This window comes from Anolis carolinensis, unplaced genomic scaffold (genome assembly GCF_035594765.1).
Source record: "Anolis carolinensis isolate JA03-04 unplaced genomic scaffold, rAnoCar3.1.pri scaffold_10, whole genome shotgun sequence".
In the NCBI taxonomy this organism is placed as follows: domain Eukaryota; kingdom Metazoa; phylum Chordata; class Lepidosauria; order Squamata; family Dactyloidae; genus Anolis; species Anolis carolinensis.
This window is the reverse complement of record NW_026943821.1, coordinates 9,565,227-9,582,018: the sequence shown is the minus strand read 5'-3', so window position 1 is coordinate 9,582,018 and position 16,792 is coordinate 9,565,227. Positions and strand designations below refer to the sequence as shown.

General features: G+C 48.7%; 1 protein-coding gene across 2 annotated transcripts in view; it reads left to right on the top strand.

Moving 5' to 3' along the window:
* The window catches only part of axl (AXL receptor tyrosine kinase), a 100,538-nt gene that overhangs the window by 62,939 nt on the left and 20,807 nt on the right, over positions 1 to 16,792 (top strand). The window contains exons 8-13 of one of the 2 annotated variants that reach the window (XM_062962109.1): positions 489 to 628; positions 728 to 872; positions 1,952 to 1,978; positions 5,042 to 5,168; positions 5,298 to 5,389; positions 6,539 to 6,634. In XM_062962109.1, the coding sequence (XP_062818179.1) occupies positions 489 to 628; positions 728 to 872; positions 1,952 to 1,978; positions 5,042 to 5,168; positions 5,298 to 5,389; positions 6,539 to 6,634 (627 nt within the window). Of the gene's footprint in view, positions 1 to 488; positions 629 to 727; positions 873 to 1,951; positions 1,979 to 5,038; positions 5,169 to 5,297; positions 5,390 to 6,538; positions 6,635 to 16,792 lie in introns of both variants that reach the window. The other variant, XM_008113853.3, reaches the window with a different exon arrangement.

Sequence of the window (16,792 nt, the reverse complement as noted above, 5' to 3'; positions counted from 1 at the left end):
TGTTGTTGGTGTTGTTGTTGTTATTATTATTATTACTATAGATGGAAAATCCGTGGATACAAAGAGCTAACTATACTTTTTCACATCGTGATTGGTGCTCTTTAGTTTTTACCCAGTTTGGGTCCCCAGATGTTATTGAACAACAACACCCATCCCTTTTGATTATCCACCATGCAGAATGGGGATAATGGACGTTGCAACTCAACAGCACTAGTGGTTCAGAGGCTATGTAAATGTTAAATAGGATTTTAGAATAAGATATCATATCCACAAGCTTTGTATCTAAATCCAAACCCGACTATTGTATTATACAGAAAAAAACTGCTTCTAGATGTATCACAACTCCCATCAGCTTCAGTGATGATGTCTAATGATTCAGGAGTTGTAGTTGTATCTGGAGAGCCACAAAGAGTGACACGGTGGGCCAGATCCAGCCCGCAGGCTTTGAGTGACATGTGCTCTAGAGTAACGTATCATTTTCATGTCAGTGCCCACAGCCGCACCAGCAAATATCATGGCCACACAAAATGGCACCTGTACCGTTATCCAGTGGGAAGAACCACGGGGCAACATCAATGGGATCTTGCGGGGATACAAGCTGGTTTGTCAGAGTGACGACTCACCAGAGGTCAGTGAATTCTCATTCGATGTAGAACCCCCTTCCCCATTGAACTATCTATCTTATAACTAACCACCTACTTGACGATTTTGAACCGTTTCCCACCAGGTGGTTGTGGACGTGGGTCTGACCAATGAGACCGTCCTGACACTCAACTCAACAGGACAGAACCTGACAGTGCGAGTTGCAGCCTACACACAAGCAGGCGATGGGCCGTGGAGCAGGGCTATCATGATTTCTTCCCCTGGTTTTGGTAAGAAATGGGAGGCGGAAAGTTATTTTCCTTGAAGTTGACGCTGTCGAATGGTGAGCCTATGCTAACATTTTCTTGGCAAGAGTTCTTCAACAGAAATTTGCCATTGCCTTTCCTTTCTAAAACAGAAAGCAATAAGTTTATGAAAATAATACATAATATATTTATAATAAATATAGACCCCTAACATAAAAATATAGATACCTACTCCAGGAAGGAGTGGAGCCACTGCAATGCCTTCAGATGTCTTTCTGCTTTTCCTTGCCTCTGTCCCTTCTTCCAATTATTCATTGTTATTGCTGAGTCTTTCTGTAAGAGGAGTGTTAAAAGTTTCAACTCAAAATGGTAGGATTTTTCTGCATTTTTATTGACTTTCCCCTCTAATAAACAGGAGAGTTTTGCAGAAGACACATTAAACTGTAAAGCATGAAACGAGTTTGCTTGGATGGGCCCAAAATCTAAACAAATAGATCAAAAGCTTATTTTATTGTTAAACAAGGAATCCAAAGGTTTGGACCAGGGGTGATGGAAACACTTAAAAGCACTATTAAAAAAATAAATAAAAGTTTAATTTTGGCAGGCAGCTATCCCTGCACATAAAAGAAGCATCAGAGATATATTGGGGGAGCAAGCCGTTTAGCTACCCAAATCCACGCTTTTTAGCTGAATAATTCCAAACTGATTTCAATATTCCTGGATTAAATTCTGGCACTTTTTCCCAAAGCGGATTTTGATTCCTAGGTTGCTGTTGTTTCTGGATTCGGCCCTTGATTTCTGCTCTCCGTGAATGATTCTGAGTCTGGCAATACAAGAACTCACACCTTGTTTTGATCATGTTGAGATCCCCTGGTCTTCGTTTCGATCCCACTTGTTGTGGCTTCGAAACCTTGGATTGTCATGGAGCCTAAAGCCAGCTCCAAAATAGGACCCAAGTGTTGCCATTTAGATGTTTTGATTTTCTTTGATGAGCCCTGAAAGTGGCCTGGTTTTCATTCAGTTTGTTAGAAGACTGGCCTTGTGTTTGGTTCAACTAGAATCCGCATACAAATAATTTCTGACTTGTTTTTCTTTTCTGGCAGGTGAAAATCTTCCGGAACCTTTGTCAGGTGAGATGTTGTTCCGAATGCTCTATTAAGCACCAGAAATGGGCTGGGTTTTGTATGGACAGGAGATGTTTATCTTCTAGAACTGTGATTCCCAACCTTTGGGATGTTTGGCTAATGGTCAAGAATTCTGGGAACTGAAGTCCAAAACACTTGGAGGACTAAACATTGGTGCTAAAAATATCCTGTTCCTTGTATACATGTATGTGTATGAGGCCCTTTCACATTGCACAATTATAGCACTATCATTCCACTTCAATTTTCATAGTTCTAGTCTATAAAATCGTGGGATTTTCAGGTTAAGGAGGAATACACTCAGCCATAGATCTCACCAAACTATGAATCCCCAGAGTCAGCCATAGCAGTGGGATCATAATGGTGTAGTATGAAAGGCCATAAGGATGGGAGTAGAAAGCATTGTGAAAAGTATGAATATACTTAGCTTCATCTATGTTCCCAATGAGCATGTCAACAAAAATGTGCAAGAAGGAGAGAATGCTTTTGGAACATGGCCATACAGCCCAGTAAGGAAGTGGTGTTGACTGGGATTGAACCAAGTTAAATGGTTTTATCTTCCCTTTGGATTAAGTCACTGGATTAAGTCACTGGATCTCTTTCTGTATTAAGTCCATGTAGTGACAGGAAAAAGGAGTACAGTATGGGAATGGCCACTATTCATTTCATAGCTGAAAAATAAATAACACTCAGAAAAACAAGAATAAGCAAGAATAACAAACTTCGAGCACTTTCCTTCAACAATTTTCACCTACTGTTTCCACTTCTCCAAGTCTTTTGAGAACATATTCTGTGCAAAAATGGGGAGGGGGGGAGTGAGGTTGTTGTGATATATATATATATATATATATAGCAATATATATATATATACACACACACACACACACACACACACACACACATATACATATACACACATACATACACACACACACACACACACCACCACCACCACCACCACCAAAGACATATTTTGTAGGGGGGGGGGGGAAACACTTTCTAGAAGCACAAAAATATAGTTTTTGTGCAGAAACATTTGTTCCTGGAACAGCAGGGTTTTTACAGAAGTTGGTGTATTTGCCCTATATTGATTTTTTTCCAAACTGTTTTCAAAACCATGTGGTTTTGGGGTTCAATATTGGTGTTTACACAAAACCATGTTTTCATTTCCCGACAAGGAAACCCACATATGTATTTTTGCACAGAATGAATTCCCAGAACGCATTGGGATTTGCAAATGCCAGGTGGAAACTGAGCACAGACATACTTGTTTTCATCTATAACAGTGGTTCCCAACCTTTTTTTTTTTTTTTTTAACCAGGGACCATTTTTACCAGGAACCACTCTCCAACATTAGTAGCCAAAGGGTCACAAATCAGTTTTTGGTCAACTCTAGATTCAGTTTGGTTATTTAGGGTGCTGATTCAGAAAATTGCATTGAATAGACCACATCAGATCTAGTTTCTGATACAGAACACATGCCATCCAGTAGTCACCATCTGCTCGCCCACAGAAAACCATATTTAATAATCTAGAGATGATGTGGTCTATCCAATGCAATTTTCTGAATCAGCACCCCAAATAACCCCAGGAACAGGCCTAAAAACGAAGACACTAAGGCTTTCAGGTGCCACATGGAACGGCTTTACTCAAAGGGAGGGAGGGAGGGAGGGGGAGAAGCAACAGTCAGGAGGCTTGTTGTCATGTCTTCCGTGGGTAGTCAGCCTTCCCCTCCTGACATCCCCGTTGCCTTGGCACTACAAGAGGGTTTTGCAAGACCAGTCGCTTTCGTTGCAACAGTGTAGTAAGGGTGAGGCCGCGGTCCATATTTTAGTTCTTGGGAACCACTGGTTGGGAACCACTGATCTACAACATGGAGAAAAATAGAAACCAGTGGTTCCTCTGCATTTGTGGTTTTTACTTTTGCAGTTTTAATTATTTCTCGATTTTATTAAATTGTTCTCCTTTGGAATCTCTAGTTCCTCTGATGTGACTCGATAGTCAACGTCAGGGGTCCTCAAACTTTTTAAGTGGAGGGCCGATTCTCAGTCCCTCAGACTGTTAGGGGGCCGGACTATAATGAAATAGTCCAAAATTAGGATTGTTTTTGCGTGCCTTCAAGTCATTTCAGACTTAGGTCAACCCTTAGTCTAAAGTTTAGGACGGGCCAGGTCAATGACCTTGGAGGGCCGCATCCGGCCCACGGGCCTTAGTTTGGGGACCCCTGGTCAACGTCTTCTAGTTATGCTGGAGGACCTGGAGATATCTAGATCAGTGGTTCTCAACATGGGGTCCCCAGATGTTTTTGGCCTACAACTCCCAGAAATCCCAGCTAGTTTACTACCCTGTTTCCCCTAAAATAAGACATCCCCAGAAAATAAGACCTAGTAGGGGTTTTGCTGAATTGCTAAATATAAGGCCTCCCCTGAAAGTAAGACCTAGCAAAGTTTTTGTTTGGAAGCATGCCTGCCGAACAGAACACCAGAGCATGCAGGATCGGTAAATGCACGTACCATAGAGTGTTGTACATGGAAATATTGGTAGTAACAAGAAATTCTTGATAGGATCCACAGTTTGTCTGGTTATGCTGGTTTGTGATGACAACTACTATATAATATATAATAAATGTTCTTTTTCTGTTCAACAATAAATGTGAATTCTTCTTCATGGAAAAATAAGACATCCCCTGAAAGCAAGACCTAGCACATCTTTGGGAGCAAAAATTAATATAAGACACTGTCTTATTTTTGGGGAAACCCGGTAGCTGTTAGGAATACTGGGAGTTGAAAGCCAAAAACATCTGGGGACCCTGGGCTGAGAACCACTGATCTAGAGAGAACCCTTCTCTAAGTATCTCTAGATCCTTCAATGCAATTCTATGCTCAGCTCCTCTTTCAAAGGGGTTCTATCCCTCTAATTCAGGGAGCATGGGTGGCTGACTGATATTTGTCCGGACATAGGTTAACAAAATAATCAAAGACCTGCATTGAACATGCGATGGTTGCTGACCCAACTCTGCCCATTAACGTTTGACATTCTTCTCCATAGTAGGGATCTCCACGCCTGCCTTCTCCTGGCACTGGTGGTATGTGGTGATTGCCATAGCTGCCACCATCGCTGCTGCCACCTTCGTCACCTTCTTCTTGGCACGGATGAGGAGGAAGGAAACCCGCTATGGGTAAGTAGGAAGCCCTATCCAAGAAACAGCTCTCTAGCAAAGCCAGGCTACGATAGGGTCAACTGGATGGGTATCGGTAGGTGGTTCTTCTGCTTTATGGTCTTCCTTTTATATCTGTTCATTCTTCAGGGAAGCCTTCGAACCAAGTATGGAGCAAGGGGAGCTGGTGGTTCACTACCGAGTCCGCAAATCCTATAGCCGCCGTACCACCGAAGCTACCCGTGAGTATTACATTACATTTTAAAGCAGGGATGAGAATCACGCAGCTTTCCTAATATCATTGGACTTCAACTCCCAGTATTACAACCCATTGGTTTTGCTGGCAAGGGATATTGTGTTGAGTGGGAAGTCAACCTCTGAGGCAAGCAGCCGGTTTGGGAGGATCAGAGCCTCAGGTCGGGAGAGCCCTGTCTGCACTGGGGAAGCCCCTTCTTCTTGGTTTTGTTCTCGGCCGATGAGAGACAAACCCAAGAGTGGGAGGATTGGCCCAAACTTGAAAGGCCTTATAGAGGGCTCTCGGCCAATTGTAAAATTTGTCTGGAAGCGAATCAGGGCTTGGGAGATCTTCAGTAGTAGCAGAAGATGAAAAGGATGCTGGCCGGCCAGTTGTTGAGAGCTTGCACACTGAGAGCTCACATTATATGATATAATACAGTTCAATGCAGCTAAACTGCATTATGAAACTATATCATATGGCAGTGTATATGGGACTGAAGTTACCCAGGAGGGTCTAAAGCAGGCATGGGAAAACTTTGGCCCTCCGGGTGTTTTGCACTTCAACTCCCACAATTCCTAACAGTCTACTGGCTGTTAGGAATTGTGGGAGTTGAAGCCCAAAACACCCAGAGGGCCAAAGTTTGCCCATGCCTGCTCTAGAGAATTCCTAGAGAAAACACAACTCTAGGGATTTCCTAGGTCCTCCAGAGCAATCCTTCATTTCAATAGGATTCAGAAACCTAAACAGTTTTCTGCCCCTTTAGAGTACTTTCAGGATTGCATTCCCATAGGCACAGGGGTCTTGCTGCATGTACGAAATAAATACACAAACATATCAAAACAGAAGAAACCCAAGGCTAAACCAAGCTGAAGTGAAAGCCAACTATCAAATCCATCTCCTGAAACAGTGATAACTGACCAAAATACAAAGACGTCAATACATTATTGAACTGATCCCCCAATTACAAAGTGTAGTAAAAGGAGGAAAAATTGAAATGTTTGGTATTCCAGACATTTCCAAATCCCTCTGCTCCCCAGATTTTTCATTTGAGCCTCAAATGTTTCTGCCTGTGCCAGAGACAAGATTTGGGCATTTGCTTCCTTCTTTATTTCTGGAATGTTGCACCAAGATATATCATTATTATTTCTTGCAGTGAATGGTCTGGGCATCAGTGAAGAGCTAAAGGAGAAACTACGAGATGTGATGATTGACCGCCACAAAGTGGCCCTTGGGAAGACACTTGGGGAAGGTAAGCTGAGTGCTGACAACTTTCCATGGTGGCTATTGCCCCGAAGAACCAATGGTTGACCTGCAGTAACTTTGAGATCTGTTGCTTGAATGCCAAATAAGCCAACACTATTGTTGACAGGGATCAGACACCAACTAGGGTGCATCTACACCAGTGGTTCCCAAACCTATTTGGCCTACGGCCCCCTTTCCAGAAAAAATATTACTCAATGCCCCCTGGAAAGGGGGTGTGGCTTAGAGGGGTGGGCATGGCTCCTGCTCAAGGGGATGGGGCTGAGCCTCTCTCCTAGTCCAAGATGCAGGGCTGGGAGGGGGAGGGGGAGGTGGGCGGGGCCACAAATGGGCGGCCAGGACTGGGATGGGCGGAGTTATGAGCTCTGAGGCAGGGCTGAGCTTCTATCCCTGTCCTGTTGCGCCTGCCAGGGCAGGGCTAGAGGAGCGGGTAGGGCCTCTTCCCAAGTGCTTGGCGGGGCTGAACCTCTATACCCCGCCCCCGTGTTCTAAGCACTTCAGGGGAGGTATACAGAGGCTCAGCCCTGTCTCGCGCTCTTGGGAAGAGGCCCCGCCCCCACACCTAGCCCCGCCCTTTAGTCCTAAAAGGCCTCTCTGTCACAACCCAGGCTGCAGAGCACCAATAACCATACACAGAGGCCAGAATCTATCTAATATCTTTATTAAGGAAATATGTAAAGTCAGTAAAAGTAAATGTAGAATATAGTTCAGAAGACGACCTTTCAGGAAAGGTCAAATATAGTCCAGAAAAACAATGTCCAATATGAAATAGTAAGGTCCAAAGTTGTAATCCAATAACCGAAACAATCACTTGCCAAGCAAAGTGAGGGGAGATGACAAGGTCCTTTAATCCATGAACTTAAGCAAGGCTAGGAAGTAAACTTGATTCTTGGAACACAAAGCTTGATTCAAGGCAACAAGGAACGTGGAGCAAGGACAGGATCCGTGGTAAATTCGTGGCGAGGTCCAAAAGCAAGGCAAGGTCCGTGGAGCAAGGCAAGGTCCTGGGAAGCAAGACAGGGCTGGAAACAGGAGCAAGAACTCGACCGCGGGAGTAGCGTAGTCCACACACAACCTACTCCCGTAGCTGACGAATTGACTCCGCAAGATTCCTTCGTGGGCAAAACACCTAAGTAGGGTCTCGTTTTCCCGCCAAAGAGCAGTTCTCTGGGGAACCAGAAACGAAAGCTATTCTCTGAGTCCAGATGCATGACTCCTTAAAGTTTCCCATGGGAAGCAGGCTTAATCAGCTGAATGCTTTGCAGCTATCCTAGCGCTCCTGCGAGACGCCTGCTGAGCGCCCCTCTGTTGTTTACAAAAATCATGGCGAGAAAATGGGGGAGATTTCGGCTCAGGGCTTGTTTGACAAACTTCTGGAAGACAAATCTCCTGCAGGTGCATGGGCTCCAATTCTGGCTGAGAAAGCTCCAATTCTGGCTGAAACGGTGGGAAACCTAAGTTTTCCTCTTCATCTGTCACAACAGCGCTAGGAACAGGACTACATGGCCCATGAGTCATCACACTATCCCCCTCCTCAAGCCCCCTCTCAAAAATGGGCTCTCTCCCCGAGGTGCGGGGCCGCGGCTTGGCGGGGTAGGTCTGATGGAAGCGGCGGGCTAAATCGGGGGCATGGACTGTGGAAGCGTCTTCCCAAGAGCGTTCTTCGGGGCCAAAACCCACCCAGTCAATGAGATACTGAAGGCGGCGGCGATGAAAGCGAGAATCCAAAATGTCCTGAACCTCAAATTCCTCCTCCCCATCCACCAAAACAGGGGTGGGGGCCGGCCGGTCTGCATCAGGGCGCACACCATCCGCCGGAAGGAGCAGGGAGCGATGAAACACTGGATGAATGCGCATAGAGCGCGGAAGTTGGAGTTTGAAAGTCACGGGGTTAAGTTGCGCCACCACTGGATAGGGACCAATGAAACGGGCATCTAGCTTCCGGCAGGGACGGTGGGAGGGCAAAAAGCGGGTGGACAATAGAACCCGGTCTCCTACCTTGATTTCGGGGCCCGGCTGGCGATGACTGTCAGCGTGGCGTTTATAATCCTCCTTGGCTTGATCTAGGTGCTGGAGCAAAAGTTGTTGCACCGCTGTGAGTTCTTGCAGCCAGTCCTCTGCTGCGGGAACTTCTGAGGTTTCAATAACAGAAGGAAAGAAACGTGGATGAAAGCCGTAGTTTGCAAAGAACGGGGATTCTTTAGTTGAAGCCTGGACACTATTGTTGTAGGCAAACTCCGACAGCGGCAACAGGGAAGCCCAATTGTCCTGCTGATAGTTTACATAACAGCGAAGGTATTGTTCCAAAGTGGCATTGGTGCGCTCAGTTTGCCCATCCGTTTGGGGATGGTGAGCCGAAGATAAACGAGAGTCTATGCCCAATAGGTTTTGTAGTGCTTTCCAGAACCGTGAGGTGAATTGGGACCCACGGTCTGTGACCAAACTTTTGGGCAAACCATGTAACCTGAAAACATGCTGAAGGAATAAATCTGCAGTCTCTTTGGCCGTAGGGAGGCCATCGCAGGGAATGAAATGGGCTAACTTGGTAAAAAGGTCCACCACCACTAGGATCGTGGTGAATCCAAGGGAAGGTGGTAGGTCAGTGATAAAATCCGCAGAGATTATTTCCCATGGATGGGATGGGGTAGGTAGGGGATGCAGTAGCCCCGAGGGCTTCTCCCTTCTTGTCTTGGAACGCTGGCATACTGGGCAGGTATAGACATATTTTTCCACATCCTTGCGGATCTTGGGCCACCAGAAGTCTCTTAGGATCAAATGCATGGTTTTAAATAGTCCGAAATGTCCTGCTGGCTTGCAGTCATGACACAGACGAAGTGCCTTTTCCCTGCCCGGTCCTGGAGGGATGTAGACATGATTTCTATAGCAAAGTAACCCATCCTTAAGCGAGAAGGGAAAATGTAGTCCTTGGCGAAGTTGATCTTGAGCCCAGGCATCCGCCTGTTGACTGGCCCTGATTTCCTGAGCACAGAGGGGCCCTGGAGTAGAGGAAGTAGATTCAATTGGAGTGGATTTGGTATTTCCCACTGTGAGTGTGGCAAAGTTCTCGGGCTGCAGCAATTGGGATTCAAAGGTCTCTTTGCGCCCTGCAGCATATTCTGGTTTCCTTGATAGAGCGTCTGCTTGCTTGGTCTGAGCTGGGGTTACATAATGGATCTGGAAGTCAAAACGCTCAAAGAATAAAGCCCAGCGTTGTTGCCTCTGATTTAATTTGCGGGCAGTTCTTAGATGTTCTAGATTCCGATGATCAGTATGGACCTCAATGGGAAATTTGGCCCCTTCTAACCAATGCCTCCAAGTTTCAAAGGCTGCCTTTATGGCCAAAAGTTCTTTTTCCCAAATAGTATAATTTCTCTCTGGGGCGGTTAGTTGACGGGAGTAAAAAGCACAAGGGTGAAGATGATCTCCCACTGGTTGCAAAAGTACAGCCCCAATTGCCACATCGGAGGCGTCAGCCTGTACAACAAAAGGGGTTTGAGAATCCGGGTGCTGAAGGATTGGCTGGGATGTGAATAGTTTCTTTAGTTGCTGGAATCCTTTCTCTGCTTGCTCCGTCCAGCGGAAAGGCTGTTTCCCACGGATGCAGCTGGTGATTGGATCAGACCAGCGGGCAAAGTCTGGAATGAACTTACGGTAATAGTTCTCGAACCCCAAGAAACGCTGCACCTCTTTCTTGTTGGTTGGCGCCGGCCATTCCAATACTGCTGAAACCTTTGCCGGGTCCATGGAGAGTCCTAGTGGCGAGACACGGTATCCCAGAAAATCTACCGCTTGTAGATCAAAAGCGCATTTTTCCAGCTTGGCATAAAGTCCATGATCCCGCAATCGTTGTAACACCATTCTGATGTGGTTCTCATGTTCTGATTGTGATCTAGAAAACACCAAAAAATCGTCCAAGTAGATGATCAAGAACCGATCTAGATAATCCTGAAAGATATCATTGACAAAATGCTGGAACGTTGCGGGAGCTCCACATAAACCGAAATTCATGACCAGGGACTCGAATAATCCGAATTTAGTCTGGAAGGCGGTCTTCCATTCGTCCCCTTCCCTAATGCGAACTAGATTATAAGCCCCTCGAAGATCCAGCTTGGTGTAAACCTTGGCCCCTCGAAGCCGGTCTAATAGGTCCGAGATCAAAGGCAGGGGATAGCGGTTCCGCTTAGTGATATTGTTCAATGCCCTATAATCTACCACCAAGCGTAGGTCCCCTGACTTCTTTTTCACAAACATCACTGGAGAAGCGGCTGGGGATTGAGAGGGTCTGATGAACCCCTTGCGGAGGTTTGACTCTATGAACTCCCTGAGAGCTTCTTGCTCTGGTTCAGTCAAAGAGTAGAGGTGTCCTCGCGGAATCGGGGCCCCCTCCACCAAGTCTATGGCACAGTCATAAGGTCTATGCGGGGGTAGTCTCTCGGCTTCTTTCTCATTGAAAACATCCCAAAAGTCTGAGTATTTCTTGGGCAAGGTGATGATGGATTCAGCGTCTGTAGCGTGGCAAACCTTGGCTACAAGACAATGGTTTTGGCAATATTTGGACGCAAACTGCAGTTCTCTGTTGGTCCAAGAGATGCTGGGGTCGTGGAGTGTCAGCCATGGGATTCCCAAAATCACAGGGAAGTGGGGAACCTCGGTAACAAAGAAGGAAATCTCTTCCATGTGCTCCCTTATCCACATTCTGGTGGGTTCAGACCATTGGCTTACTGGACCTGTCTTGAGGGGGCGGCCATCTATGGCTTGCACCACACGGGCGTTCTTGAAATCGTGATATTGTAGTCCCAGAGAGTCGGCATACTCTCTATCAATGAAATTGTTTGTGGCTCCAGAGTCTATCATGGCATGGATCATGACGGGTCCTTTCTTCGCTGACCACAAGGTGACCACTAGGAGAAATAGGACCCCGGTTGGCGGCTCTTGAGTGGGGTTTTTGACCGGGTTGGCGAGCCTGTCTACGCCCGGTCGCTGGCTTCCCCCGCCGGCTTTGCGCCAGCCGCCTCGGCCGTCTCCTTCTCCACGGAGGACGCCGCCGCCAAACGAGCGGCGGGCTTTCTTTTGGCTGGACACTCTCTGGCAAAGTGGCCCCCGTCTCCGCAGTACCAACAGAGGTTTAAACGTTGGCGGCGGGCCTTCTCGGCAACGTCTAATCTGGGACGCACATTGCCCAATTGCATCGGCACCTCCCCGCTTTCTCTGGGGTATGGGGCTGGTGGCGGGGGTCTCCACACTGGACGCGGCTGGATGCCGGTGGGAGCGGGAGGTTTTGCTCCAGCTCTTCCACTCTGGCCTCGGATCCACTGTTTTCTGTTGGCAAGCATGACTTCGGCCCGTAAACATTGATCAATGAGTCCTTCAAGAGAGTTTGGAGGATCCACCTTGGAGATTTCCTCCAACATCTCGATGCTGAGACCCTCCCGAAACTGTCCTCTGAGGGCTATGTCATTCCAGCCGGTGTTATGGGCCAGCACTCGGAACTCGGCTATGTACTGGGACAAAGGCCTGTCCCCTTGGGAAAAGCGTCGGAGTTTGTGGCCGGCCGCCTCTAAATTGTCCTCGATCCCCCAAGTTGCCTTAAGGTGATCCAAGAAGTTTTGCGCGGAACTTAGGTGTGGGGAGGCTTGATCGAACAGCGCCATCGCCCAGTTGGCCGCTGGCCCGTCTAGGAGACTATAAATCCACGCCACCTTGATGTCTTCTTGGGGAAACTCGGCATTACGGGCCTCTAGGTATGCCTGGCATTGGCGACGGAAAACATGAACCTTGGAAGCTTCCCCAGAAAACTTGGTTGGCAACGCCAGGGCAGGGAGACGGGCTCCGCGGTCTTTCAAGCCCCGTATCTCTCCCGCCTGTGTATTGAGCATATCCCGGATTCGGTCCACTTCATCCTTGGCGATGGTGTAGCTGAGTGGCTGGTCACCCGGTCCGGCTCCGGTAGACATTCTGGCCTGGTTTAATTGGTGCTTAAGTAGGCGGAGTCAAACTGTCACAACCCAGGCTGCAGAGCACCAATAACCATACACAGAGGCCAGAATCTATCTAATATCTTTATTAAGGAAATATGTAAAGTCAGTAAAAGTAAATGTAGAATATAGTTCAGAAGACGACCTTTCAGGAAAGGTCAAATATAGTCCAGAAAAACAATGTCCAATATGAAATAGTAAGGTCCAAAGTTGTAATCCAATAACCGAAACAATCACTTGCCAAGCAAAGTGAGGGGAGATGACAAGGTCCTTTAATCCATGAACTTAAGCAAGGCTAGGAAGTAAACTTGATTCTTGGAACACAAAGCTTGATTCAAGGCAACAAGGAACGTGGAGCAAGGACAGGATCCGTGGTAAATTCGTGGCGAGGTCCAAAAGCAAGGCAAGGTCCGTGGAGCAAGGCAAGGTCCTGGGAAGCAAGACAGGGCTGGAAACAGGAGCAAGAACTCGACCGCGGGAGTAGCGTAGTCCACACACAACCTACTCCCGTAGCTGACGAATTGACTCCGCAAGATTCCTTCGTGGGCAAAACACCTAAGTAGGGTCTCGTTTTCCCGCCAAAGAGCAGTTCTCTGGGGAACCAGAAACGAAAGCTATTCTCTGAGTCCAGATGCATGACTCCTTAAAGTTTCCCATGGGAAGCAGGCTTAATCAGCTGAATGCTTTGCAGCTATCCTAGCGCTCCTGCGAGACGCCTGCTGAGCGCCCCTCTGTTGTTTACAAAAATCATGGCGAGAAAATGGGGGAGATTTCGGCTCAGGGCTTGTTTGACAAACTTCTGGAAGACAAATCTCCTGCAGGTGCATGGGCTCCAATTCTGGCTGAGAAAGCTCCAATTCTGGCTGAAACGGTGGGAAACCTAAGTTTTCCTCTTCATCTGTCACAACAGCGCTAGGAACGGGACTACATGGCCCATGAGTCATCACACTCTCAGGAAATGTATAGAGGCTCAGCCCTGTCTCGGGCTCTTGGAAGGAGGCCCTGCCCCCTTCCCTAGCTCCGCCCTCTGTGTCCAAACAAGCACCTCAGGAGAGGTATAGATTCTCAGCCCTGTCTCAGGCTCTTGGGAAGAAGCCACGCCCACTCCTCTAGCTCCGCCCCCTGTGTCCTAACAAGCACCTCAGGTGCTCAGCCCTGTCTCCGGCACTTGGGAAGAGGCCCCACCCCTCCCCTGGCCCCACCCCATGTCCTAATAGGTGCCATCACCGCCCCCCTGGATCACTGCAACGCACATCAGGGGGCGCTAGTGCCCACTTTGGGAATCACTGCTCTAAACTATAGAATTAATGTAATTTGAGAGCACTTTAACTGCTGTCACTCAAGGGTGTGATGTACTGTAATGGGAGTTGTAGCTTGACAATGTTTTTAGTCTTCTTTGACAAAGAGTGCTGGTCCCTCACCAAACTACAACTCCTAAGGTTCCATAACATTGAACCATAGGTGCTAACAATCATGTCAATTCATCAATTTTACAATATATATGCATCCTCTGTGACAAATAGGCTTGGTCACCACTATATGTCCTCTCCAGGTCTTTATCCTGTTAACTACTTTTTCTCATAGCCAGCTACTACAAGCCTTTTTATCTTATTGCACTTGGTTGGTTTAAAGTAAATGCAAAGAGTCACAAAAAGCTTGCACTCCCTTAGCTTCAGGGCAGAGAGGATCGCATCATGCCCTTCCCAGTAGACTCAGGCAAAAGCAAACTGCTGCACCTTCTGACCTTGTTTACATAACTTTTTCCATCTTGACCACAGTCTGATGATGCATGGCCACATCCGTCCCAGTTTTCATCTGTGAAATGTCTGATACTATGAACAAGGATTATGAAATTTTGGCTTATGACCGACATGGCTGCTTCTGCTTTCTGTGCTTGAGTGTTCATGCAAATTTTAGTGCATCATAATAAGGCAAAGAGAGTCTGTAAGCATAGATGAAGTGTTTGCATGCTGCATGAAAACTATACCTACTCAGGATTACGAAAAAAGGTTTCAAGTTAAAAGACTTTTAAGGAATTAATTAATGTTCCGGAGACAGACAACTTCCTCCACCCCCTTTCCATCTCAGCTTCAATGTCACAACCATGTTTCCAACTTGGTGAGGATAATGAATAACATGTCGGTACAAAGTGCTAGATGGAACTTCATCCCAGTGTTCTTGGAGGACAAATGCAGAGAGACGGAGGCCTGTTTTGCTCGTTTGGATCGAAAGCCTGGAAAGGCTCCATTCTCATTTTCACTTCAGGAGTCACAAAGTTTCCTCCAAAGACAGCTGGGATTAGTTTGGAAGCATTCCGGAAAGTGGGAATGGAAAAGGCCCTGGCAGTGGCACACATGTTCCCCATGGACATTTCCACTCTTTCTGCCCTTCTTTCCTCTATAATGTACAGGGCCGGCCGGAGATATTTTTTAATGGGAAGCGGGGGTGCTGAAAAGCGCCCCCGCCACCCGCGCCCTGGCCCCGCCCAGCGTGCCCTGGCCCCGCCTCCCACGCTGCGTGGGAGGCGGGGCCAGGGCGATTAGTGAGGGGGGCGGGGCCACAGTTGGCCCCGCCCCCGCCCAGCGTGGCCATTTTGCCCTTAGTAACAAACTAAGGGCAAAAATGGCTTATCTGGCTGTGCGCATGCGCACAGCCAGAGAAGCCATTTTTGCCCTTAGTTTGTTACTAAGGGCAAAATGGCCTAGGTGTGCTGTGCGCACGCGCACAGCACACCTAGGCCATTCGGGCCTGACTTCCTGGTCGCGGCCGGCGACCGCCCGGGCGATCGCCGGCCGCGACCAGGAAGTCAGGCCCGAATGGGCTATCTGCGCTGTGCGCACGGGCACAGCGCAGATAGCCCATTCGGGCCTGACTTCCTGGTCGCGGCCGGCGATCGCCCGGGCGGTCGCCGGCCGCGACCAGGAAGTCAGGCCCGAATGGCCTAGGTGTGCTGTGCGCGTGCGCACAGCACACCTAGGCCATTTTGCCCTTAGTAACAAACTAAGGGCAAAAATGGCTTCTCTGGCTGTGCGCATGCGCACAGCCAGAGAAGCCATTTTTGCCCTTAGTTTGTTACTAAGGGCAAAATGGCCTAGGTGTGCTGTGCGCACGCGCACAGCACACCTAGGCCATTCGGGCCTGACTTCCTGGTCGCGGCCGGCGACCGCCCGGGCGATCGCCGGCCGCGACCAGGAACTTCCTGGTCGCGGCCGGCGATCGCCCGGGCGGTCGCCGGCCGCGACCAGGAAGTCAGGCCCGAATGGCCTAGCTGTGCTGTGCGCGTGCGCACAGCACAGCTAGGCCATTTTGCCCTTAGTAACAAACTAAGGGCAAAAATGGCTTCTCTGGCTGTGCGCATGCGCACAGCCAGAGAAGCCATTTTTGCCCTTAGTTTGTTACTAAGGGCAAAATGGCCTAGCTGTGCTGTGCGCACGCGCACAGCACAGCTAGGCCATTCGGGCCTGACTTCCTGGTCGCGGCCGGCGACCGCCCGGGCGATCGCCGGCCGCGACCAGGAAGTCAGGCCCGAATGGGCTATCTGCGCTGTGCGCACGGGCACAGCGCAGATAGCCCATTCGGGCCTGACTTCCTGGTCGCGGCCGGCGATCGCCCGGGCGGTCGCCGGCCGCGACCAGGAAGTCAGGCCCGAATGGCCTAGGTGTGCTGTGCGCGTGCGCACAGCACACCTAGGCCATTTTGCCCTTAGTAACAAACTAAGGGCAAAAATGGCTTCTCTGGCTGTGCGCATGCGCACAGCCAGAGAAGCCATTTTTGCCCTTAGTTTGTTACTAAGGGCAAAATGGCCTAGGTGTGCTGTGCGCACGCGCACAGCACACCTAGGCCATTCGGGCCTGACTTCCTGGTCGCGGCCGGCGATCGCCCGGGCGGTCGCCGGCCGCGACCAGGAAGTCAGGCCCGAATGGCCTAGCTGTGCTGTGCGCGTGCGCACAGCACAGCTAGGCCATTTTGCCCTTAGTAACAAACTAAGGGCAAAAATGGCTTCTCTGGCTGTGCGCATGCGCACAGCCAGAGAAGCCATTTTTGCCCTTAGTTTGTTACTAAGGGCAAAATGGCCTAGCTGTGCTGTGCGCACGCGCACAGCACAGCTAGGCCATTCGGGCCTGACTTCCTGGTCGCGGCCGGCGACCGCCCGGGCGATCGCCGGCCGCGAC